The sequence below is a fragment of the Macrotis lagotis genome, chromosome 5, assembly GCF_037893015.1.
Source record: "Macrotis lagotis isolate mMagLag1 chromosome 5, bilby.v1.9.chrom.fasta, whole genome shotgun sequence".
Taxonomy (NCBI): Eukaryota; Metazoa; Chordata; class Mammalia; order Peramelemorphia; family Peramelidae; genus Macrotis; species Macrotis lagotis.
Window position 1 is genome coordinate 239,479,075 of NC_133662.1, and position 24,872 is coordinate 239,503,946.

Below are 24,872 nucleotides of genomic sequence, written 5' to 3' on the forward strand. Positions count from 1 at the left end.
AGAGCTGAGTTTTGAATCGAGGTTATCAGGAAAGGTGCTAGCAAACTGCTGGAGAACCATGTCCCTAAAAGAGCACTAGCCATCACAGTGGCGGGGGTCACCCAGCTACAGGATAAGATGGAGGCAGGTGGGTAAGAACAACCAGGCTTACCCATAGTTACCATAGGGATGGGATTTTGGGGTCTCATTGCAGCCGACTTTCTCCAAAACCAGGATTGGGTGATGGTCTCCCTGCTACAGCAACCATCTGAAATCCCATTGACGGCCCGGGAAAGTCTTGAGGGAGAGCATCGAGAAGACCTCATGCAGACCCGAAGGGCCACGGGTTCCCCACCTCCACAAAGTGTAAGTACCTGTTGATCTGGGGTCCTGGTTCCAACTTTGAGTGACAAGTGGGAATAGCTTCAAAATTGGAATCAGGCTGAGCCCAAAACAGAACTCTTGCTTATCTATGCGAACTTAGTGGAGTCCTTTCCTTTCTCAAGGTCTCAGAGATTTCCTGGGTGAAATAAAAGGGTTGGACTTAATGGTCCCTGAGATCTCTTCCAGCTCTGGCTCTCTGATTCTATAAATCACTTAGCCTCAGTTTCCTCATCTGTACAATGAGAGGGCTGAACTCAATGGCCTCAAGAGTCCCTTCTAGGATGATCAGTTATTTCATGAGGATTGCAGATGACCACCTGGACAGCACTTAGCAAAACAAGAAGCCTTATTCAGATGTCAGTAGTTATTATCACATAATTAGAGATCACAGAATGTCAGACCTGGAAGGGACCTTAGTTATTTATCATCTAATCTAATCTCTGTATTAGGGAGCAGAGATCCAAAGAGCCAGCGGCAGATTCAGGATTAGAATACAGGTCTCTTGAAGGCTAATCTCATACATGTTCATGGTACACTGCATCTTAGACCAAAAGCTTCAGAAGAGTAGATCTCGTGTGTCCCCTATAGGTTTCAGAGCCAGCCGAGGGTGTGTACCCCACCTTTCCTGTCTCATGTATCCTCTGAGGCCTCTCCAGGGGTGCCACCCTAAAGCTGCCCCCTCTAGGTTGGCTTGCAGTAGCAGTGGGCTTATTCCAGCATCTCCTTCCTTTTCCAGGAGAACCCTGGCTTCAGCTGCCCACCCTACCCAGGAGATGTCCAACCGGAGCCAGAGCCCTCCATCTCCTCCCACAGTCCCAGTCCTTCCTCCCCGTGTCCCGAGCAGCTCCAGAGTCACTTCCCTGCTGGACCAGGTCAGACAGCATTCCGGCTCTCCCAGTCTGAGAAGTACCAGGGCTTTGCTTATGAGGACGGGCCAGTGGCAGGGAGTCCAGGACGCTACCTCAAAGGCAGTAGGGTCCCCTTCCACCCTTACAAGCGGCAGTTCAACGAGGACGTTTTTCTCGAGGCCCATCCAGCCCTTGGCCTAGATGGACACTCCTTCAAGAGTCCTGGATGCATGGAGACTTTTGAAGATGTAGCCAGTGCAGGGGACACGGAACCATTTGCCCCCAATTTCTCAGCAGAGGCTGCTGCCTGGTGCAATGGTCCCCACTATCCAAGCCAGGAGCACAGCCCACAAATGATGGTGAGTGAGAAACCACCTGGGCCCCTACTCCTTTCCTTCATCCTTTGCCTCATCCAAAGGCAGCAACCCAAAGAGCCCAATGGAAGGCTTTGATACCAAAAAGCTCTGGGCTCCATCTCTGATCTCCCACCCACCATACCCCTCAAGAGCAAGTGTAAACCTGAAAGGAGACTTCAATTGGGACTAAAAAGTCACCACCTCCCAGCAGAGCATTGAGGAGGAAGGGGAAAGAAAGGGAGCAATGTCATGGCCAGGTACTGGAAGGTGGGGGTTGACAGGGTAGGGAAGCTGGACAGCTTCCCAACTAACTCCTGAGTCAGGTCTCTATGGTGTGGTTTCATTATTTTTTTTGTTTGAAGTATCATGAATCTCCAGCATATCTGACACACCCATATGCAAATGTTAGTACAAAAACACATTCCACAAGCATAGAAGAAGTCATTTTTGGGTTATCCACATTTATTTGTCTTTGGTCATTTGATGGGTCGCAATCAGCACGGATGGAGGAAGCACACATCTCAAGGAGTTCACTAGTCTGTGGATATATTGATAGGTATAGATTCTAGCAAAGGAAGGGATTTCAGGAGCATAAAACTCATTGTTTTACAGGGGAAACAGAGGTCTCCAAGAGGTAAATTGATTTTTCCAAAGTAATAAGTAGAAGAGTTGGTATGCAAACCCTAGTCCTAGGGTCATAATTTCCTTATCTGGTCCATGACCCCTTCTAGACCTCTAAGATCTGGAATCCTCCTAGATTCCCTAGTTTGCAATTCAAGGCTCTTATCAATCCATCAGCCAAAACAATTATAGAAGAGAATGTATCCTTGGGAAATGATGGCCCCGTGTTCTCAGAAGGACCCTTTAGCTTCCTACTCAGGTTTCAGGTGTTTTCACAGATCTCCCTAGAAAGGTGAGTCAACTTCTCCATCCCCCTGTCTCGAGGCAGGAATCCTCCTAAGCTGCTCTGGACCACTGAAGCTATCCAGAGAAGTCTTCCTGGCCTCCAACCCATTGCCACCCCTCTCTATCAAAGACAGGAGGAGCAAAAGCAAACTACATACCTGAACATTCACTCCTTCTTGCCTATGCAAGGTCAACCAAGTAAGATCATAAGGTTATTGCTCTAGGGTTGAAGGGAACTTCAAAAGACATCTGATCCAAACTCCTCATTTTGACAGTGGAAGAAACTGAGGTCCAGGGTGAGGAAGGGACTTGCCTAAGTTCACACAGGAAGAAAGCATCAGAGGCAGAATTCAAATCCATCTTCCTTTTCACTCAAATATGCATCTTTGTGATCTGTGATTCAGTCTCTTATTCAGAGATACTCATTTTGCAGTTAAGGAACCCAAGGCACAGGCAGTTCAAGTTTGGTTAAACTAGGTGACAGCACAGTGGATAGGAAGCCTAAGCTCAAATCTGTCCCCAGATACTTACTGTGTGACCTTTGGCAAGTCATTTAACTTTTGTTTCCCTCAGTTTCCGCATCTATAACAGAGTTGAGGTGAGGATTAAATAAGATAAAAACAGTATCTGGCACATAGTAGGCACCATATCATAATTATTATATATTGTATAATTAATTATTATTATTATTAATTATTATTGTGAAGCCACTTGTCCAAAGATACTTAGGTAATAAGCATCAGACAGAATTTGAATCCATGATCCCTGACTCCAGAACCAGATGGGCCCTTTTTATTATATCATGATGTCTTCCCTACTGCCCTAGATCATTATCTTATCTAATACCCTAGATGGGAAGCGAGGGTATCAGAGTCATGACCACAGATTCCCCCAAAAGCTCTGATGTGCCATCACTCTATGACACCTCTCTGTTTCATCTTGTGATCATCACCCATGTACATTTATTTCTCTCCTACCATGTTTTGCATATTCTAGGATCTGGAATCCTCCTAGATTCCCTAGCTTTCAATTCAAGGCTCTTATCAATCCATCAGCCAAAATAATTATAGAAGAGAATGTATCCTTGGGAAATGACTTGGGCCAGTGTTCTCAGAAGGACCAGCCGAGGATCAGCAAAGATGAACAGGAAGCAGTGTTTCCCTCAAGGAGCTAATAGGCAATGGTAATAAAGGCATCAGAGCAAAGGGCAGTGTGTTAGAGGGAGAAGCGCTAGGTAGTGAGGAGGGCTACGTGGAGCAGGTGGCACTTCCATTGGGTTTGAAGAGGACAAGCATGGCAGACGTCATGGAACATTTGGAGGTGTCTGTTTCTGCTTTCCTGAGATCATTCATGTGGCAGGGAAGTTCATGAGGGATGACGGAAAGGAGAGTAGAATTGATATTGGATCAACCCTTCTTCCCATTTAAATGAGCACAGCCTTCCCTACAATAACAATCATGGTAGAGGCAGCCTAAATCCACAGAAGCAGAGTTAAGAGTTCAAATACTGCCCCTAACACCTACTGGTAGAGTGACCCTAGACAAGTCACTTAAATTTCTGGTACTCTTAAGAAAGTCTTCAGGTGGTGCAGTGAATAGAGCACCAGCCTTGGAGTCAGGAGTACCTAGGTTCAAATCCGACCTCAGACACTTAATAATTACCTTAGCCTGTGGCCTTGGACAAGCCACTTAACCCCATTGCCTTGAAAAATCTAAAAAAAAAAAAAAAAAGGAAAGAAACTCTTCAGGAAAATAATTTGCTAAGATCTGCTTTGATAGAGGGAATTCCTTATGCCAATTAAATCATATATCTAACTCCCTTCCTCCCTCCAAAATAATAATTGTCATTTATGTGCCCTTTAAAATATGCAAAATACCTTAGGTATACATTCTCTTATTTGAGCCTCACAGTAACCCAGCAATGAATTGAAGTAGGTCCTATGGCTAGTCTTGTTCCCATAGTATGGATGAAGAAACCAAGGTTCAGAGAGTTTAATTAAGTGACTTGCCGGTTGTCACACAGCTAATACATGTCAGAATCAGGACTGGAATTCAGTTCCTCCAAGTGCAGAATTTCTAAGCATTTCTAAGCAGCTCATGACTTCAACAGTACCCACTCTAGTCATCTGTTGGTGTCTGAGTGTCCCTCAGCTAGGGAGCTGCTGTTGGGACTCCTAAATCCAGTTCCCCTTTGGGTTCTAAGAGGTGGCAGTTGAGTGTTGGGTCTTTGTCCTGATTCCAGAGTCTTTGGCCCTTCCTCAGAGATGTGGTCCCCACTACATCAGAGCTTTTGGGGGAATCTGTGGTCATGACTCTGATACCCTTGCTTCCCATCTAGGGTATTAGATAAGATAATGATCTAGGGCAGTAGGGAAGACGACGTCATAATGTAATAAAAAGAGCCCAAGACAAGGAGTCACTGAGTCCCATAGCTATGTGACTGTGGGCAAGCTACCTTCTTCCCTGGGCCTCCACTAATTCCTTTGTCAAATGAGGGGGTTGTGCAATTCAGCTCTGACATTCTTTGTTTTCATGATTCCCAAAGTCTGTCTCACTCATCTTCCCTCATTTCTCTCCCAGACAGCAGAGAAGAGAAATGAGAGCAAGGGGTGATAGAGAAGAATCATGGGAGAAAAAGACTTCATTGAACTTGGTTTGGGGTAAAACACTGGTCCTTGTTGTTCCTGGGGATGGAGATGGGCCCATTACACAGAATCATAGATTTTGAGTTAGAAGAGACTTTAGAAGCCATCAAACTCAACCACCATATCTTACAGAAAAGGAAACAAAGTTCCAGAGAGATTTTTCCTGAAGAGTTTCTTAAGAGTACCAGAAATTTAAGTGATTTGTCTAGGGTCATTCTACCAGTAGGTGTTAGGGGCAGGATTTGAACTCTTAACTCTGCTTCTGTGGATTTAGGCTGCCTCTACCATGATTGTTATTGTAGGGAAGGCTGCGCTCATTTAAATGGGAAGAAGGGTTGATCCAACCTCAATTCTACTCTCCTTTCCATCAGAGTCATCCAAATAAGTATCAGGATTTGAACCCAGGTTTTTCTCACTCCAAGCTCAGTGCCCTATTCACTAATTCACGTTGCCTCTCAATTATCTGTTCTGTTTCTTCTAGCATGGGTCGGAGGTCAAACTCAAGCCACCCTCTATGGAGGGCCCACCTGGACTGTATTGTTATCAGCCCCAGCACATGTACTGCCCCTCACAGCCCTTCCATCAGGTAGGTATAAAGGGCAGGAGAGAGTAGAGGGATCTCACTGGGGACTAGGAGACAAAATAGACACTGAATCTCTATATATGGATTAATCAGGAGTTTTGTACCCAAGATGCTCCAGGGAGAGTAGGAGAGTTTTTCCAAGAGGCAATGAAGCACATGGCCCTGGGCATACTACAGGAAGAAACTGGCCCTCTTGCTCCTTTTTCAGAACAAAGGAAACAGCTACAGACCAAACCCTCAGATGTTCAGCCCTACTTGTAGACCCCTAGATTACATGTAAAGCCCACACAGGGGAGGGAATTTAAACTCAGTAGGGGGAATTTTCTGCTCCAGTCAGAGACTGGTGGTCTCAGCCTCAAGAGAAGCCAAGCCAATAGAACTAGAAATGGGTATGTATGGGGTGGCTAGGTGGTGCAGTGGATAGAGCACCGGCCCTGGAGTCAGGAATACCTGAGTTCAAATCCGGTCTCAGACACTTAATAATCACCTAGCTGTGTGGCCTTGGGCAAGCCACTTAACCCCATTGCCTTGCAAAAAAAAAAAAAAAATTAAAAAAAAAAAAAGAAATGGGTATGTATTCCAAGAGAGGAAAAGATAGAAACAAAGTAATCCATGGAGAAAGTTGGAGAAGAAGAGGGAGAAACAAGATACAGAAGCAATTAAGCATAGTGGCTTAGTTTTCAATAAATGCAAATATCCCCCCCCCTTTTTTTTTTTAACAAAAACTGCTAGAAAAACTGAAAGAAATTAGTTTTAGATCAACATCTCATACTATAAATCGCAATCGGCTAAAAATGTAAACCTGATCTAAATATAAAAGGTTGTAACATAACCAAATCAGATAAAAAGCTGGCAGAAATTAGGTTTAGACCAACATCTCACACCATATACCACAATGAACTATATATATATATATATATATATATATATATATATATATATATAATTTATAACTGATCTAAATATAAAAGATTATAAACAAATGTAAAGAAATCAGATGAAAAGGGGAGAAGTTACTTTTCCCAAACAGGACAGAAGAAGAGTTCTTGACCAAATAAGGATAGAGATGATGATTAAAGTTACCTAAAATTAGGGTTGGAGGACAATGAGATGAAGAAAGTATGTTGAAATAACACTCTATGTCACACCATATGATAAAAAGTACACTACATATTGGTGTGGTTGATACTTGTGTCCTTACCCTAAATCTGCCACTTATTCCCTATGTGATCTTCAGCAAGTCATTTCTCTCTGGGCCTGATTTCTCCTTTGTAAAATGAGGAGATGATCTCTGATGTTCCTTCCAGTTCTGATATTATATGAGAGAGAGCCCTCTGATCATTACCACCTGTGCAACCTGGGACAATTAACCTCCTTAGTCCTTGGTCTCCTAGTCTATAAAATGAGGGGAGTAGACTAGACAGACAATTATGGTCCTTCCAACTCCAAAACTATGAAACCTAAGCTCTCTTCCTCCATTGTCCCAGTCTCTTCCAGTCCGTCCTCCCTTCCCAGTTTTTCTCTTGGCCCATCCTCTCATTCCCCTTGTCTCAAGCTCCACCCCTTGTACCTAAGATGCCAAATGATTACCCCACACTGGCATCAACTGGATGTAAAAAAAGTTTTTAAAAAATCCCCACATTGGAGGAGCTCAAACGCTTCCCGGGAGTAGCCGGGCAAGACAGAGCAAGTGATGTACCCTGCACCCATCTCCATCCACCTGCAGCCTGGCACAAGGACAAGACTTGCCTGTAGAGCAGGTTTCATTCCCCAGGTTTACAGCAGCATTTGCCCCGTTTGCAGTGAAAGCAGCCTTGCCAGGTAGAGACAAGTAGAACTATCCCCGACCAAGAGAGAAAGGGCCTGAGAGAAACCTCAGACCACAGAATGTTTGAACTGGGAAGAGAACTCGGACAGTATCTGATCTACAGGAGACAGATGGAGCTGCTAAACAGCTTTTTGGGGGGTCAAGAGGAGATTGGGGTATAGAGGAGCTTCACATATCTGCGACTGAGGTGAAATCCCCAAGTCTGTGCAAGGGTTTAGCAATAACCAGGCACCATCCTAATTAAGCCTCTATCAGATGCCTCAGAAAGTCCATTGCCTGCTTTGATTCCAACACTGAACCAGATGGCCCCTCCCTGGACTTTATGGGGCCTGGGGTAGAGGGTGACTCAGTACTAAGTTCCTTCTAGGTGACCTGGAAAGCTGGAGAGACAGGGAGCACCTTGGGGAGGTGAAGTCTCCCACCCCCCCATAAAAGGCCCGTCCCTAACACTTCACAGCCCTCACACGCCGCATAAAACCAGCCCCCTCCATCTCCACCCCATCTCTGCCACCACCTCCTGCCCCTCCAAGGAGCCACTGAAACTCATAAATGGGCTAACCAATGAATGCCTAGTTCCTGCCATTGCTGATGGGGATGTTGGCATTTCAGGGGCTTCTGGCCTCCCCTGAGGCCAGAGAGGTTTGGACAAGGGCCCAGAATACTGAGGAGTAGCCAATAAGGAGGACAGGCCACCCAGCAGTCCAAGAACAAACTACGTCTTAGTTGTGTGGTTGTAGTCACCGAAGAATAAGTGAGGCCAAATCAAGTGTAGGGAAAGGGGAACTGTGAACAAGCTGGGGACCCAGTATTGGATCCCAAGGTAGAAGAAGGTCAATCTCTATTCCCAGTGGAACAGAAGAATGTTGCATCTGGAATAAGAAGCTATAGGTTAAAATCCCTAGTTTTTCCATGTATTCCCTTATGTGGACTTGGGAAAACCACCTACCCCATTTAAACCTCACTTTTCTCCTCTATAGATTGAGAGGTTGGGTTAGAAGAACTCAAGGTTCCTTCCAGTGCTAAAGCTATGATCTCATTCACTCCCTGCCATCTTATCATTAGAGGACACCAAGTTTAATGAAAGCAAATAAGATGGGAGAAGTGAATCAACTAACAAGAATATGTGCTCCCATACATTCAGATTTAGGGTTAGAAAGTCCCTCAGAGTACAACCACCTAATTTTACAATTAGGGAAACTGAGGCTTGCCCAGGGTCATAACACACACATAATGTGCCGAGTTAGGATTTGACTATGGGTCTTCTTGACTTCAAGTCCAGTGCTCTGCTTTTCTAATTTTCAGCTCTAAATTCCTCTCCTAAATTCTCTCTGAATTTCATCCTCTGCCTGAATCTTTGTTAGGCATCCAACTAAAGGGCTTCTGGGGATGCTTCCTTTTAGGGAAGAATCGATCTTGTTGGAGAGGCTTACACTCACCACATACCCCACCATGCTAACTTCCTTTCTCTCCACAGTACTCCCCCAGCAATGGCAATTATCCTATGAGCTACCTCCCATCCCCACATTATGCCTACCAGAGAATCGCCCCACAAGCCAATGTGGAGTCTCAGCAGCCACTGTTCCCCAAGCCCATCTATTCATACAGGTAACCATGCCCTGATTCCTCTGTGGTCAAGGCAAAGCATCTTTTCTTCCATTCCCCTTCTCCCCCGGCTACCACCTCTCTTCCCATTTCTCCACTCCTACTCAACTTCATCTCCACCCAACCCCTCTCAATTTAGGATGATTTTTAGGATGCAGTTAGGTGGGAATTAGGAGACCCAAATTGGCTACAACAACAGTGTATGAGGACCTGGGTTTTAGCATTTAATAGTTTGTGTCACCTTTAACAATCCATCTCAACAACCTTAAAGTAAACCCAGGGGCTGGATGGGACACTCAGATCACTTCCATCCTTGGGTGCTGTGATTCTAGAGATAGTTCTGCCACGGACTTGCCAGATAAGTCATTTCCCCTCAATGGTTTCCAATTCACTACTCCTCCAAAACCAGCGGTTGGACGTGGAAGGGGTCCTGGAGAATAGTGGGAAGTGTGGAATTCTGAAACAGATCACCTAGACTCTGATGTGCCATTAGCCAAATGACCTAACCTATCCACGTCCTGGGTCCTCATCTGTTGGGGCTGGCCTAGATGTCCCTTAAGTTAAAACCATGACTGAGCTTCCTATCAGGTCTAACATCTAGAATAGGGGGCAGCTAGGTGGGCAGTGGATAGAGCACTGGCCCTGCAGTCAGGAGAACCTGAGTTCAAATCCAGCCTCAGACACTTATAATTACCTAGCTGTGTGGCCTTGGGCTAGTCACTTAACCCCATTGCCTTGCAAAAATAAACAAATAAAAAAAGAACCTAGAGTAGGGGTCCCCTCCTGCAACACCTCCCACCTCCAGCACTGACTCCAGTGCTCAAATGATATTCAACTGCCTAGAAGGATGATGTTGGAAAGGAATAGGGACAGATTTTACTAAATCAGTTAGAGAGAACCTCAGAACTCCAATGTCTAGTCCAATCTAAAACTGACCAAGAGTCCCATCGATAACATTGACTGAGTCCTGAGGCATGGGTCTCCAAGGGATATGGATTATTGTCAGTCCTCACACTATCAGCATTAACTGATGCTCCAAACTGTGGTTTTGGTACCTGATGGGTAAAGACAATGAAAAAAGTCTAGATTGGTTCTCTTAGCATGCCGTACATTTCTGAGACTTTCTTCCCTCGGTCAGTCAACCTGAACTCAACTCTACCTTAATATAGTAGGGAGGTGGTATAATAGAAAGAGGCCCAAGAGACTTAGGGGTAGAATTATCCAGTTTTGCCACTTTAACCTTGACCTTGGGCAATTCACTCCCCCTCTCTGAGCTTCAGTTTCTTCCTCTGCCAAATAGAGATGATGATAATAATAATACTTGCTCCACTTATCTCATAGGATAGTAAATGGTAAAAGCGTTATATAAATGCAAACTATTATTACTGCTTTTACTAATAACAGCTTGAGTGGGAATTAGGAAGGCCAACTGATGGCCAAAGATCATGGAATGCTTTCTAAAACAAAAATGGTTTTGGCATTATCTGGTGCTTGAGGTGATCTGTCCTGACACTCTCCCACTAGGGCAGATGATTAAAAGCTTGTCTGACACCTTCTAATAACTTCAACTTCCATTGTCATTTCTACTTTTTTTTTTAAAAAAAAAACTGAGTTTTTAATTGAGATTTTGTATTTTCACTCTCAAGTTTCCCCCAGGATCCTTCTTTCTCCTCCCTGTTAGAGCATCATCCTTCTGCATAAATCATTTTTTCCTTTCATTTTATCCTCATGAAGAAGATGGGGGATGTTTCTCCCTATTCTCCAGATGAGATAGCCCAGAAGCCCAGAAAGGTTATGACTTGCCCAAGGTGATATATCACTGAAGCCACAGAACTGGGATGGATTTCCCAAGACTTCAGACTCTAACCCATTGCAAATACTCAGACTACAACAAAGCTAATATGCTGAAATTGCGACTCAGTTCAGTTCTCATCATTGGACGAACATTAATTGGGCACCTAGAGCTAATGCCTTTCCTCTGAGATGACTTCCATCTAGCCTGACTATATCTTGTATGTTCAGAGTATTTGCATGGTGAATCCCCTTTTAGACTGTAAGGTCCTTCAGGGCAGGGACCATGTTTCTGCTTTCCTTTTCATCCCAAGGATTTAGCACGGGGCTTAACATATATAGTAAGTGCCTAATAAATGCTTGCTTACTAGCTTGTTAAGATAAACACGGGAGATAAAGAGATGCCCTCAAGGAGTTTATATTTTATGGGAAGACTCAAGAAGGCTAGGGAATAGGGGCAGCTGGGTGGCACAGTGGATAGAGCACTGACCCTGGAGTCAGGAGGACCTGTGTTCAAATCCAGTCTCAGACATTTAACAATTACCTAACTGTGTGGCCTTGGGCAAATCACTTAATCCCATTGCCTTGCCCCACCCAAAAAAAAGGTAGGGGGAAGGGGTAGTGTGAGAGTATGGATTCTGAGAGGTCTTTCTCTCTTCCTTCAGCATCCTCATCTTCATGGCCCTCAAGAACAGCAAAACTGGCAGCCTTCCAGTCAGTGAGATCTACAATTTTATGACTGAACACTTCCCTTATTTCAAGGTAAGCCCAAGTGTGCACTTTGCTTGCCTTTGACATTCCCCAAGCATAGAGCAATTTCTTCTACTGTACCAGAAGGCTGAAACTCAATGCTTTGCCTCAATTACCCAACCCAGCCAAAGCAAGGAACTGAGATAGCAAGGAAGCATGTTTTCTTCCATTTGCATCCTCATCCTTGGGATGATGATCCAATTTCTGATGTCATCCAAAGGGCCTCTGTTAGGTCTTGTTCCAAAGAGAGGAAAGACAGCTCCAGGTCTCCCCAGATGGGGAAATGGGAAGAACGGAGAAAGTGAGACCCTCAAAATGGACATCTAGGTTAGAACGCCTCCTTCTTCAGGGACAGGGATGAGAGGCCCCAAGAAAGGAAAGATTTTTCCCACAGCTCCCAATCTTCACCCTCCCCCCCCACACACACACACACATAGGACCCTGGCAACTTAATAGGGAAGATCATTAGGAGCTTAAGGAATTTAAGAGAGACAGTTGTGAAAGAAGCCATGGGATGCCGGGCTAGTAGCACCAATCTCCTTTTCTGGAAAGAGATAAGGATCTCCTGTGGGTGGCAGGGGTGTAGATCTGCCTGGAGGCAGGGCCATGGATTTAATGTCTGTAGAGGCCTTCAAGCCTAGGAATCGCATCTACACTGCCAGCCACCTAGAGAACTGAGCTTCCAATGTTAGCATAGGGACTGTGGGGGGGGGGGGACCTAAAAAAACAGGTTTTGTTTTGGTGGGATGGACAAGAGTCTCTCGATTAGGAAGCAGATAGATATGAAAAATCACTTGCCTGGGCCAGAGTCACACCACAAGTTAAGAATAGAAAATGGATTAGAATTTCAGCCCCATGAGTTGCTTCACTGGGGAAACCTCCCTTCCCACTAGCCTAAATCCATAGCACCTCCTGACCTTTTAATCACACCCCTCTCTAGCCTAGGTAATCAATAATTTCTCCCTGAGAGGGCTACTGTCGTCCCCACTCCCTACCCACACTAAAGCAGAGTAGTGACTGGGGGCTCAGACTTCTTCGCTGCTCTCTATCACCCATCCCAGGAGAAGACTGAACAAGACAAGTTTTTCTCTACAGGGTCCTCCCTCTCTCCCATCAGGTACAGATAGCTGATCCTGGGACCTGGGACTTGAATTCAAGTCTGATCTCAGATATTTGTCTAACTGCATGACTTAATCCTAATTGCTTTGCCTCCCCCCAAAAAAAATGGGGCAGCTAGAAGGTCCAATGAATAGAATACTGGCTCTGGAGTCAGAAGATCGAATTTCAGCCACTTGATGTTTATGAACTGTGTGACTCTAGGCAAGTCACTTAACTCCAATTGCCTGGCCAAAAAAAAAAAAAAAAGAGGAGGCTCATACCCTGCCACCCATTCCCCCCAAACTCCCAGAGACCTGCTCCTCAGTAAGGAACTAGGGAAATGTTCCATAAATCAAGAGTCTGAAGCACCCTTTCCACCTCCCAGACCACATGTCCTTGACTCACAGAGTTCCTATCTTTGGGACAAAGTTCCCCCCCCATACTCCCTCTGTTCTTTTCTGTTCCTTTATTTAAGGAGTCTATCACAACACTCACTCTTAGGCCTCAGCCCTGTTAGGCACAAATTTCTCTTGATTCTTTCCTTGATAAAGGGAAGAGTGTAGAATGGATAATCCAAAATCATAAATAATGATGATGATGATAATAATAATAATAATAAATAATTGCACCTTTCCATCTGCCATTGAGTTTTTATCTCCTGCAAGGGATTTATTTCCCCAATGTTTTAAGTGAATGTTCAAATTGTTATCCTTGTTATTCAGTCATTTCAGTCCTGTCCAACTCTTTGTGACCCCATTTGGGGTTTTCTTGGCAAAGATACTTGAATGGTTTGACAGTTCCTGCTCCAGCTCATTCAATTAAGCACCTGCTAGTTGGGGGAGCAGGTAAGTTAGCTTGAAAATTCAAAAACAAAACAAAACAAAACTGGAAAGACAGATAATTCTTAGAGGTTTTAAAAGGCCGGCAAGATCCTGATGAGATCCTTAGGGAGAGTCCTGCAAAGATAACAGCAGAGTTCCCAGAGTCCCTCAGGAGCTGCCCAGTCCATCCAGTCTATAGAACAAAAAGAATCCTATGTCCACCCCCTCCTTGGGGACTAAGGAGCTTCTTTCCCCAGACCCTCAACCCCACTCCCCAATTCCCCCCCATATAACCTCAATCCTATGGTAGATAGACTGCTGATCTCTAAGCAAGGAATATTTTGCCTCAAACTTACTGTGGTAGAACCCTGAGCAAATAAATCACTTAATACCTCAGCATTCTAGAAAACTCTCTTTAAAAAAATTATCAAGTGCAGAGGAGATGCTAATTGCTTTGGGACAGGGAGTGTCGCCATGAGGAAATCCCAAGCCCCATCCAGTCCCTTTCTTCTCTCAAATTCCATTCAAGGGACAGGGTCCAGGAAGCAAGTGAACATCTTTGTGTGGCACAGCATCTCTCTACATCCTTCTCAGTCTTTCCAAGGAACCTACTCCCTAGAGGTAGTCTCAAACTTGGGTCCTCAAGAAACCAGGCCATTGAGAGAGGGGGGCAAGTAGCCCCCCAGCCAGGCCTCCCCAGGAAGCCCAGAGCTCCCCACCCAGATTCCCATTCTGTCTCTTCCTCCTCTTCCCCCTCCTCCTCCTCCCCTCCTCCCCCAGCCCTCCCCTCCCAGTCCATCTTCCTGCCTTAATTATTTTTACTAGGAGACGTGTAATCCCTGTTTTATAGGGTTGGAAATAGAAGAGGTTAGACGGCTTTTTTTTTTATTCTGGTTGTTCTTAGCTAGTTACGTCACTCTCTGCTACGTTTACCTTTGACTTAAGGGAGAAAACATCTTTCAGGTTGGGGATGGGGAAATCATAGGACTCTGGCTCCAGAGCTGGGAGAGGTCTCAGAGTCCATCTCTAGTCCAATCCCCTCCTTTTATAAAGGGGGAAACTGAGGCCCAAGGAGATGGAAAATCAGGATCCTAGGTCTATCGTTGGCAGAAACCTCAGAGGTTGTCTACTCCAACCTTCTCCTGGTACAGAGAAATTGAGACTCCTTCAGAGGTCTTGTTTTTATAAATGAAGTCCAGGGTACTTGCTCAAGTTCACACAGGTAGTAAGCCTCAGAGGCGGGGGTTGAAGTCAATTCCTCCCACTCCAGAGCCAACTCCCTGTCCCACACTGTCTCCCCAATTCAGATGGGCAAAGACAGAGCAAGATGGTGGTAGGTAAAGACAGACCAAGGATGCCTGGGTCATTACCAAGGAGTAAGGTGGTAGAGGAAGACATGTTGGGTGACTGTCCGATCAATCCGAGACCAAGCATTGCCCTCAATGCCATTCCTGCTACTTGCTTTCAATAGGGTAGAGGGCATAACCTGGCAGAAGTTTTCCGAGGAAGAGCATATTCCTTCTGAAGGACTGAAGACAGGGGCAAAATGGGATGAGGAATGGCTTGTCAAGGGAGGAAAGGCCTCCATATTCCTGGCTGACATAGCTAGGAAAGAGATTTAGGAAGGGGGGGGTGGAGAAGGGATCATCAAAGGCCTTGGATTTGAATCTCGGCTCTGTTAATTATTAAACTTGGGTGATCAAGTCACTTCCTCCTCTCAGGACTCAGTTTCCTAGCCATAAAATGAGTAGATGACCTCTAAGATTTAAGATCTCAAGATTCTATGATAAATAGCAATGTTGCTCTAATTCCCAGATTCTTTACCTTTTTTATAGGTCATAGACCCCTTGGATAACCTGAAGACTCCCTTTCCAGAATAATTTTTTTAAAAAAATTCATAATTAAAAGAATAAATTTCACTTAGAAGTTAGGGAAAATAAAGATGTAATCTTTTTCCCATCCACATTCATGAACCCCATTGAAATTTATTGCTCTTGTGGGTCCAAGGATCCCAGGTTTATAACTTCCAGCTCTAAAAATGTTTCTTTTATGCTCTTTTTCTCTAAATATTCAGCCTCCCCATTCCAGAAAAAGGGTTCCAGATAATGTCAAACCAAAAGCTACCTGGTACCCCTCTGTTCGTGCTAATTCTATTGTTGTCTCCAATATATTTTGTGAACTGTGGCTCCCTACAACTGGGATTTTTTTTTTTTTGGATGCAGTGGGTTAGAATAGAGGGGTCCGGGCAAGGGGCAAGGAGATAGAGTGAAGAGTGAGATAAGCCAGAGAACTATTAGCTTGGGGAGTAGAAACATGCAGGAGAGGTTGGGGGGAGGGGAAGAACAGCCAGGGAGGAACTATTTACCCCTTGGTTGTTTTCCAGATATTCTTCTTCTCCCTGGAGGGAGGGGAGGGATAACAAGGGGAGAAAGTGAATCTGGGATGTCCTAAGCCCCAGATGACAGAGGATATGTGTCTCTACATGACAAGGACTCAGCAGGGCCACTCAATTTAATTGTTGGATCCAACCAACCCTTCTCCAAACAGGAAGAGCCGGGGCCCCGCCACCCCACAAAGGGACTGGGGGTGGAGAGCTGTGCAGGCAACCCCCTAGTCACCAGTTTATGGGTCTGTAAAAAGACACAGTACCCATTAGCACGCTAACCATCTTCCGGATGGTTAATTGATGATTCTGCAAGGGGACAGTCATATTGGGGGCTGAGCAGAAGTAGCTAGGAGGTGAATCAGCTTCCCAACACCCTCTTCCCCTTTCCCCAAGAACTTCTGAATATCTTCTCAACAGGCTCCCCAGCCTCTAAGTTCACTGATCAGTTCTCAGCCCCTTTCTAAGCCTCCCCCCCCAAAAAAAAGGGGAAAAAATCTAGACTCCTTGGACCTTTGAGACCTTCTGGAGATAGCTGGACTCAACCCTCCAAGGAGACTCACATCCTCCCCCTGAAGTTGGCTGAGGAACCTGGAAAGGCCAAGCCTGCCCCAACACCCCCTGCCCCCACTGGCCCAGGAAAGATGCCCAAAGTCACTCTGCCAATCCTGGATGTAACATGGAGCAAAGGAGGCTGCTGGCCTGGTTCCCCCTTGCTTTGATTGGGAATGATTAAGCCTTCATGTTCTTCCCTGGAGCAAGGAGGGAGTGGTGATTCCTCATTAAGCAGAAACTGCGGCTTAAAAGCCGAGAGGGTGAGGACCAAGTGGGGGCGGGACCCAGGCTAGAGGAGGCCTGGGGTGATGGAAGGCAGCCCAAAAGACTCTCTCTCCAAGGCTGCCCTTTGGGGACCCTCCCAAGGCAGCCCCTTCCCCTGGGTGCCCCAGCAAAAGAAAGGAAACTGAGGCCCAGGAGGCCCGGGCCCTCCCCTGCCCCCAACCCCCACATCCAGCCACCTCTCCCTCTGCCCACACTGAGTCAGCCTAATGGTTTTTACTGGCCCCCGTGTGCCCAATTATGATTCTGGTGACATGACAAGATATAATGGGTGTTTATTCTGCTGGCAGGGGCGCCTCAGTTTTGGGGAGGACTCACACACTCACACAAACTTACATACCCACATACTTACACACTCTTGCACACACATGCATACACACATTCACATACACCAATGGTACACACATAATCTCACACACAGTGGCACATAGATACTCCTAGAAGCTGGAGGAGGGTATGAAAACACATTCACACAAACTCTTAGATAGTATGCTTCATTAGAATAAAAACCTCTATTTGGATTTAGTTGTTCTGGGCTCAAATCCCACTTCTGTCACTTAATAGCTGCATGACTCTGAACAAGTCTCTTGACTTCTGTGAGCCTCCATTTCCTCTTCTATGTAGTAAGGGGTTCCACTAGATGACTTGGGAGATTCCCTCCAGCTCTAGTCCTGTGGCAGATTGATTGGCCCCAGGACCTACCCAGGGCTCCAGTCATGATCCATTGTCTCCTGCTCATAGTTGCCCGGGAAATTCAATGTTAGACCAAGAATGGGGGATGGACTTCCTGTGTTGATGTCTCTGGTGCCTTAAGGTCCCAGATGGGGGTCATGTTGGGAAGCCTGGCTCTTGAGACGGGAGCGAGCTCTGAGATTTCTTACTGGTCCCTTCTTCTTGGTGCCAACAGACGGCCCCAGACGGCTGGAAGAATTCCGTCCGCCACAACCTATCCCTCAACAAGTGCTTTGAGAAGGTGGAGAACAAATCGGGCAGCTCGTCCCGCAAGGGCTGCCTGTGGGCCCTCAATCCTGCCAAGATTGACAAAATGCAGGAAGAACTTCAGAAGTGGAAAAGGAAAGACCCCATCGCTGTGCGAAAGAGCATGGCAAAGCCTGGTGAGTCTGGGCCACAATAGCAGGAGAAAAGAACAGAGTTGGAAGGGGCTGAGTGGTGGGATGGAGGCTGAATAGTGAGGATGGAAGTTGGATGATAGGGATGGAGGCCAAGAGTTGGGGATGGAGACTGAGTGATGGAAATGGAGACTCTGTGATGGGCATGGAAGCAAAAGGATATAGATGGGGCGGGTTGTTAATAGAAGGAGAGTCGAGTGAAGTTTGGGAGTGAAGGGTGAACAATAGAAATGATGGAGGTCTAATGATGGGAATGTAAGCTAAGGGATGTGAATGAAAGAAAGAAAGGGAAATGGAGATTGCCTGATGGAAATGAGCACTAGGTGTGGGGGTGATGGACTGAGGGCTAGGAGAGCATGAAGGAAATGGAGGTTCAGGGATGAGAATGAGCAGTCCTGAATGTGGGAAATTGTAAGAGCTAAGGGATGGGGATGAGGTAGGAGAAACTGAGTGATCAACTGATGGTCACATTCCAGGATCAAGAGTCCAAGGCTAGACAAAAGGATTAAGGGTCAAATATGGGGCTTGGGCTTACTGGGTCCCTCTCTCTCTCTCTGTTGGCTCTTCCAGAAGAACTGGACACACTCATCGGTGATAAAAGTGAGAAACTTCGATCTCCTCTAATGCCCTGCCCACCCCAGGGGCTGACCAACTCAGGTCCTGCCAGACCAATGGCATTACAGTGTGACCCAGCCAACCCTACTGCTGTCCCCCAGTCCCTCCACTCAATGCACCCGGCGCCAGGCCCCATCCATGCCAAGAACCCCATGACAGGTCTACTTGGAGGACACCCACCCTCCTGCTACCCGCAGAGCTACCCACACCTCTCGCCAGCTTTGGCCCAGCCGGGGGTTCCACAAACCCTCTTTCCACCATCAGATGGGCATGGTGAGCTTCGGGCACAGCCAGGAACCCCTCAGGACTCTCCCTTGCCAGCCCACACTCCACCAAGCCATGGCGTGAAGATGTTATCAGAGCCCTCCCCAGCCAGAACAATGCAGGATGCCCTCATGCCAGAGGGAGACCTCAGCACTGACATTGATACCATCAACCCCTCCCTCACTGACTTTGACTTCCAGGGTAAGCACTGCCCCTTCCCCAAAGAAGCCACAATTGGGGAGCAAAGGATCAGGAGAAGAGGGGTCTGCTGCTGCTATGGAGATATTCAAATCACAACCATTCAATAAATATTTCCAAAATAGCTACAATGTGTAGGTTATGCACTAGAATTGGAAGAAATACACATTTTTTTTCAAGGAGTTTACAGTCTAGTAAGGGGACAGGGAACAACTGAGTGCACCAAAGTGCATAAAGCCTGGACCTGGAATGACAAAGGCTCATCTTCCTGAGTTCAGATCCAACCTCAACTACTTACTAGTTGTGTGACCCTGGGCAAGTCACTTAATTCAATGATTGCTCAAAAAAAAAAATCTGGCCTCAGAAACTTACTAGCTGTGCGACCTGGACAAGTCATTTAATTCCATTTACCTCCATTTCCTCGCCTCAAATGAGCTAGAGAAGGAAATGGCAAAACCACTCCAATATCCTCACCAAGAAAATCCCTAACGGGGTCACAGAAAGTTGGACATGACTGAACAACAAACAAAAGCAAAAAAGGGACAGGGTACATACACCCAAATAACCAAGAGACTATTATGGCACCTCAAAGAAAAAGTCCAAGACAGTCACTAGTCAAAAGATTGTTTTCTTTTCATTGCAAGTGAAATGTCCAGAGAGTCATATCTTTAAGTACAAATAAGTTCTAGGGTTTTTTTTCTTCTTCTAATATAGAAGATGTACTCTATTCTTTTTTTTTTTGGTTTTTGCAAAGCAATGGGGTTAAGTGACTTGCCCAAGGTCACTCAGCTGGGTAATTTACTCCATCTATTCCAAACTTCTAGTATTTTGTGACAAGGCTCATTTTAACTAACCAGATATGGAGGCGTTCATGGGAGTCAACATTCTCATAGTTATGAAACTTCTTCATTCGTAAGATATGTTGTTGTTTCTCAGTCATGTCTGACTCTCCATGACCCCATATGGAGTTGGTTTTTTTTTTTTGCAAAGTTACCAGACTGGTTTGCCATTTCCTTCTCCAGATTATTTTATGGATGAAGAAACTGAGGCAAACAGACTTAAATGACTTGTCCAGGATCACACAGCTAGTAAGTGACTGAGGCTGGATTTGAACTCAGATCTTTCCTCCAGGGCCACTGAGCCATACGTAAGGATCCCTGTCTGTGCACATTAAGTTAGAAAACCATGTATTAGCATCATCTGTGTCCTGTGTTTTCATTTATTTTGCTAAATATTTCTCAGTTACATTTTAATCTATCACTAACCTTAGGGATCCAAAATGCAGCCAATGAGAGGGTCAAGAATTTGACACTTCTGATGTAACAGATAGAGGGTTAGAATCAGAGGATCTGGGACTGGATTATGTCTCTAACATCAATTATGTGACCTTGGCCAAATTGCTGAGCCTCAGTTTCCTTACCAGTAAATTGGAAATAATACCTGTGTTGAGACATTTTCATACATTGGAGAGAGGGTCTTTTGTGGTTCCAAGAAGACTTGGATCTGAGTCTCACTTCTGGCTTTGGGACCCTGGACAAGTCACTTCCTTTTCAGTGACTGTAACTCTAACAATTTAAGTTGTAGCCCAGTTGGTAATTTGCAGTGCTGGAGGGAGTTTTCACATCTGGGGGTCCCCAGCCCTTGAAATCACAGATCTTAACCCCCTTTCCCCTCCCCACAAAAAAGGATAAGCAAAGGAGGTGATCCATAAGCCAATCATGACTCCAAACCAGTTCCAGAGATTCTTGGCAAATGGAACAAATGTAGGAAAGATCTGAGTTCAAATCCAGCCTCAGAAATCCCTCCAATATTTGTATGGGACTTTCAGTCCTCTGCCAAGCCCTGGACACACAGACTCACATTTTATGCTCATGATAATCCTGGAAGGTTTATGCTAACAATATACCCATTTTCCAGATGAGTACACTTCAGAAAAACTGTGGTCACACAGCTAATGAGGCTTAGATTCAGAGAGTACAATTGAGTGTATAGATGTGAAGGGGAGGGACATAATGGGGAGCTTTCTTCCTCCCCAGTTTTTTGGGGGGATTTCATGCGAGTATGAACATGTAATTTCATGAGTCTACAGAATTCCCTTTAATAAGCTGGTCTGTGATTTATAGTTTTGTTACTTCTCCTTCGTTCCAGGAAATCTCTGGGAGGAACTGAAGGATGATGGCCTGGCCCTAGACCCTCTGGTGCTGGTCACATCGTCTCCGATGCCATCGCACTGCTTGCCATCCCATTGTCTGGCAGGGTCGGCAGGTGGTCCCGGTGAGCTAGGCCTGCAGGGCAATGGCACTCCCGGCGGACTGAGCGACCTGCACCTCACTACCTTCTACTCAGCCTTAATGGACCTGGACCCAGTGGCCCCAGCATACCTAAACTCCAGCTCTAAACCCATGGGACTAGTGTGAGCCACCAGGAGGCCGAGACCACTCCTGCTGATTGCGGCTTTCCCCGGGAGCCGGGTCTCTGACTGGGCAGTACCAACTACCATTGGACCCATCACCTTCTCCCCTGTGAAGGAAGGAAAAAAGACTCCTCCCTCCCCTCAAAAAAAGGGAAACCCCTAAGAAATGCAACAAGACTTTGTCAACTTGTTTTTTTAGGAGAAAGGCCTAGGAAACAGGGTTTTTTCCTGCTTTCTCTGGTCCTGCTCTCCTAACACTGTCCCTAACCCTCAAACATTTCTGCAGCCTCTGACTTATGGTCCCAAGAATACCCCCCTTTCTCTTCGAGTTATTTCATCTCTCAGGGTCCCTGGTAACTTTCTTTGCCTCAAGTTGCCAATCAGGCTCCATCTACACTGGTGGGGTGCGTATGGGGGGGTAATTGTGTCCTCACTGAGTCCCCCTGTACAAAAACAGAAGTCTAATCAAAAGCACACACTTCTATAAATAGACATGTGTGTATATGTGAATTTACACATGTGTCTATGTCCCAGAATTCAATGGATCCATGATCTCATTCCTGCAGGTCCCCTGTCCACCAGTATAGATTTAATACCACCTTGTGTAGCTAACACACGAGCACACGTACAAGTCATATTACGTCTATGACAATGTATCTATCATATACATGCTTGGTAGACATCATATATACCTCATATGGAATACTTGTGTGTGTGCCAGTAACATGCATGTAAGGCACATGTGTACTTCAACGGACTGGCACTTTTATCAATGAAGGTATTTTAGAGGTCCGCTGGAAGGTTATCTCCAAGGAGATAAGGCACGCTACATGTATAGCATGTTGTTGCGTTACATACAATATACACACATGTGCCAGATTTATGTGTGTTACATGTGTGTTCCATATCAAGGTATGCATTGATCAATGAATATTTATTCGGTGCCTAATATGTGCCACGCCTATATGATATTTTCAAGGCATATGTATAATATACAGACATCCAAATATCGATATTTGTCCTTCATTCTCAAAAAAGATCGTGACGGCAGAGAGCTGATGCCAGGACATGCTTGTAAATTAGATCTGAGTGGGGAAGGAGGGTGTGCTAAGTCACCAGCTTCACCTTCTCTTCCAGAACCATCTGGGTCCAGTGGCCAGATAGGAATCAGGACACCTGGAGGTGGCCCTGGATGTGGAGCAGTCAGGGTGAAATGACTTGCCCAGGGTCAAACAGCTAGTGAGCGTTAAGCGTCTGAGGTTGGATTTGAACTCAGGTCCTCCTAACAGCAAGGCTTGTGCTCTATCCGCTGTGCCACCTAGCTGCCAAATATTTATGTATATATGGATTGATCAACTTTGACTTGGTATGTGGCTCACCTATACACACACACACACACTTATCCATATACATATGTTTGCATATATGTGTATTGTGAAAAGAGAAAGAGGGAAAGTGAGGAGTATATATGCCACATACTAAGGCAAAACTCCCAATAAGAATCTGCTTTCAATCCCCATATTCAGTGGCATCAGCATCCTCTACCCCCACCTAGCCTGCCACCCCACAATCCCTCCCCTGCTGGCAACATTCCTCTATTTATTCCCCAGGTTTCCCCCAAGACAGGAAAGAGGTAGGAATGCCATAGTGGCTCTCTTCCTTCTTGGGCAGTCCTGGGTAGGAGAAGACCCTTGCAAGTCGGCTCTGTTTTCAAGTCCTGCTGTTCCTGGCGGAAGGGACAGCCGAGTCCCCTCTGGCAAGAAGAACAGCCCCAAACCAAATTTCTTAGAGAAGGGAATTAAAAGGCCAGCAAGCTCAGAAACATGGACACCACCAGAAACTTGAAAATATCCTTAGAGATTTGGAGATTTGTGGAGGAAGAAACCAAAGTCATCCAAGTCACTTTTCTCTTCTTTAAAGGAAGTTACATAGCTTAGAAATAACTTCTTCCTGCCCCTCCTGGGGTAGCTAATGGGGCAGCTGTGGAACTGGGACCTGGCCCTCTGCTCTTGGCTATTGGAGAAGATGGAGCCCCTTGACTCCAAGTCAAAGCTGCCCTATTGATCTAGGGTTCCAGAGTGTTGCAGAGCCAGCTCAGCCCAGAAAGGGGAACTGGAGGATCCCCACTTTGTGTTCTGATATCTGGCACCTGGAGCCCTGCCCAACTGGGTCCCACAGTACCAGCCTTCTGAGACATTTGTTCTCAGCCCCATTTACTCTGCTGCTGTTGCCCCTTGGTCACCTACAGTAGGGACACCTGGGTCTGGGTGGGGTACATGGGAGCTCTGCCTCAAGCTCCAAATGGCCATACCTGGAGCTGGCCTGCCCCAGGGCCCCCTCAGTTCACTGCCAGCCTGTAACATATACTGTAGAAATAAAGTAAATTTCTGTCTTCTTGGCTCCTGGTCCTTTTATTTCTGGTCTCTCGTCCCTGGGTGACTGCCAGGACCCAGATGACAGAGGAAGCCAAACTGACTCTAAAAAGAAGCTGTCCCTTCGCACTGGACCCCCCCAATCCCAAAGGGGTTGAATTCAATTGCAGAGTAAGGTCTGAATGAGACTTCCAGAGGTCTTCTAACTCTCAATCAGTCAAAAAACATCAAAAACTTATTACATACAAGCATTGTGCTAATTACCCCTGCAAATAAAACCAAGCAAGACAATGCCTGCCCTCAAGAAGCCTCCATTCTAATGGAGATGACATACAAATAATATGTACATAGGACACTATTTTGACAAGACTATCATGGGGTGTCTTTCCACAGAGTTTTCCAAAGGTCATTTCCAATGGAGGCCATTCCAGTGATGAGATAGTGATCCCTCATCCACCTGGGCAGTCCCTTGAGGGGAAGGGAGAGCAGGGGCCAGAAGGGAATGAGTGGGGGTGGCTAGGTAGTGCAGTGGATAAAGCACCCGCCTTGGAGTCAGGAGTACCTGGGTTCAAATCCGGTCTCAGACACTTAATAATGACCTAGCTGTGTGGCCTTGGGCAAGCCACTTAACCCCGTTTGCCTTACAAAAAACTAAAAAAAAAAAAGAAGAAATGAGATATAAAAAAAGAACAAATGAGATATAAAAAAAATGAGATATAAAAAAGAAGGGAATGAGCGGTCCTTCTTAGCGAAATGTGTGACCACCTCTTCCCAATTCTCTTCCTAATCCTAGTTATTGTTCAGGCATTTCAATCATGTCTGCCTCTTCAGGAACCTCTTTGGGAGGGGCGGCTAGGTGGGTTAGGGGCGGCTGGGTGGCGCAGTGGATAAAGCACCCACCCTGGAGTCAGGAGTACCTGGATTCAAATCCAGTCTCAGACACTTAATAATTACCTATCTGTGTGGCCTTGGGCAAATCACTTAACCCCATTTGCCTTGCAAAAACCTTAAAAAAAAAAAAAAAAAGATCCTCTTTGGGGTTTTCTAGGTAAAGATACAGGGGTATTTTG

At 45.8% G+C, this 24,872-nt stretch overlaps 1 protein-coding gene across 1 annotated transcript; it reads left to right on the forward strand.

Annotated features, from left to right (window-relative positions):
• FOXN1 (forkhead box N1) lies at window positions 1-23,818 on the forward strand. The gene is made up of 8 exons (XM_074189044.1): window positions 1-345; window positions 1,100-1,570; window positions 5,599-5,703; window positions 9,003-9,133; window positions 11,587-11,683; window positions 17,718-17,925; window positions 18,511-19,020; window positions 21,166-23,818. The coding sequence occupies exons 1-8, from the start codon at window positions 169-171 to the stop codon at window positions 21,432-21,434; spliced, it is 1,968 nt and encodes a 655-aa protein (XP_074045145.1). The 5' UTR covers window positions 1-168; the 3' UTR covers window positions 21,435-23,818.
• The last annotated feature ends 1,054 nt before the right edge of the window (window positions 23,819-24,872 follow it).

Excerpts from the sequence above, each read along its gene's own strand:
- FOXN1 (XM_074189044.1), top strand. The coding sequence starts at position 169 with ATGGGATTTTGGGGTCTCATTGCAGCCGACTTTCTCCAAAACCAGGAT. Across the intron at positions 9,134-11,586 it reads AAGCCCATCTATTCATACAG|CATCCTCATCTTCATGGCCC; the intron begins GTAACCATGCCC and ends CTCTTCCTTCAG. Across the intron at positions 17,926-18,510 it reads AAAGAGCATGGCAAAGCCTG|AAGAACTGGACACACTCATC; the intron begins GTGAGTCTGGGC and ends TGGCTCTTCCAG.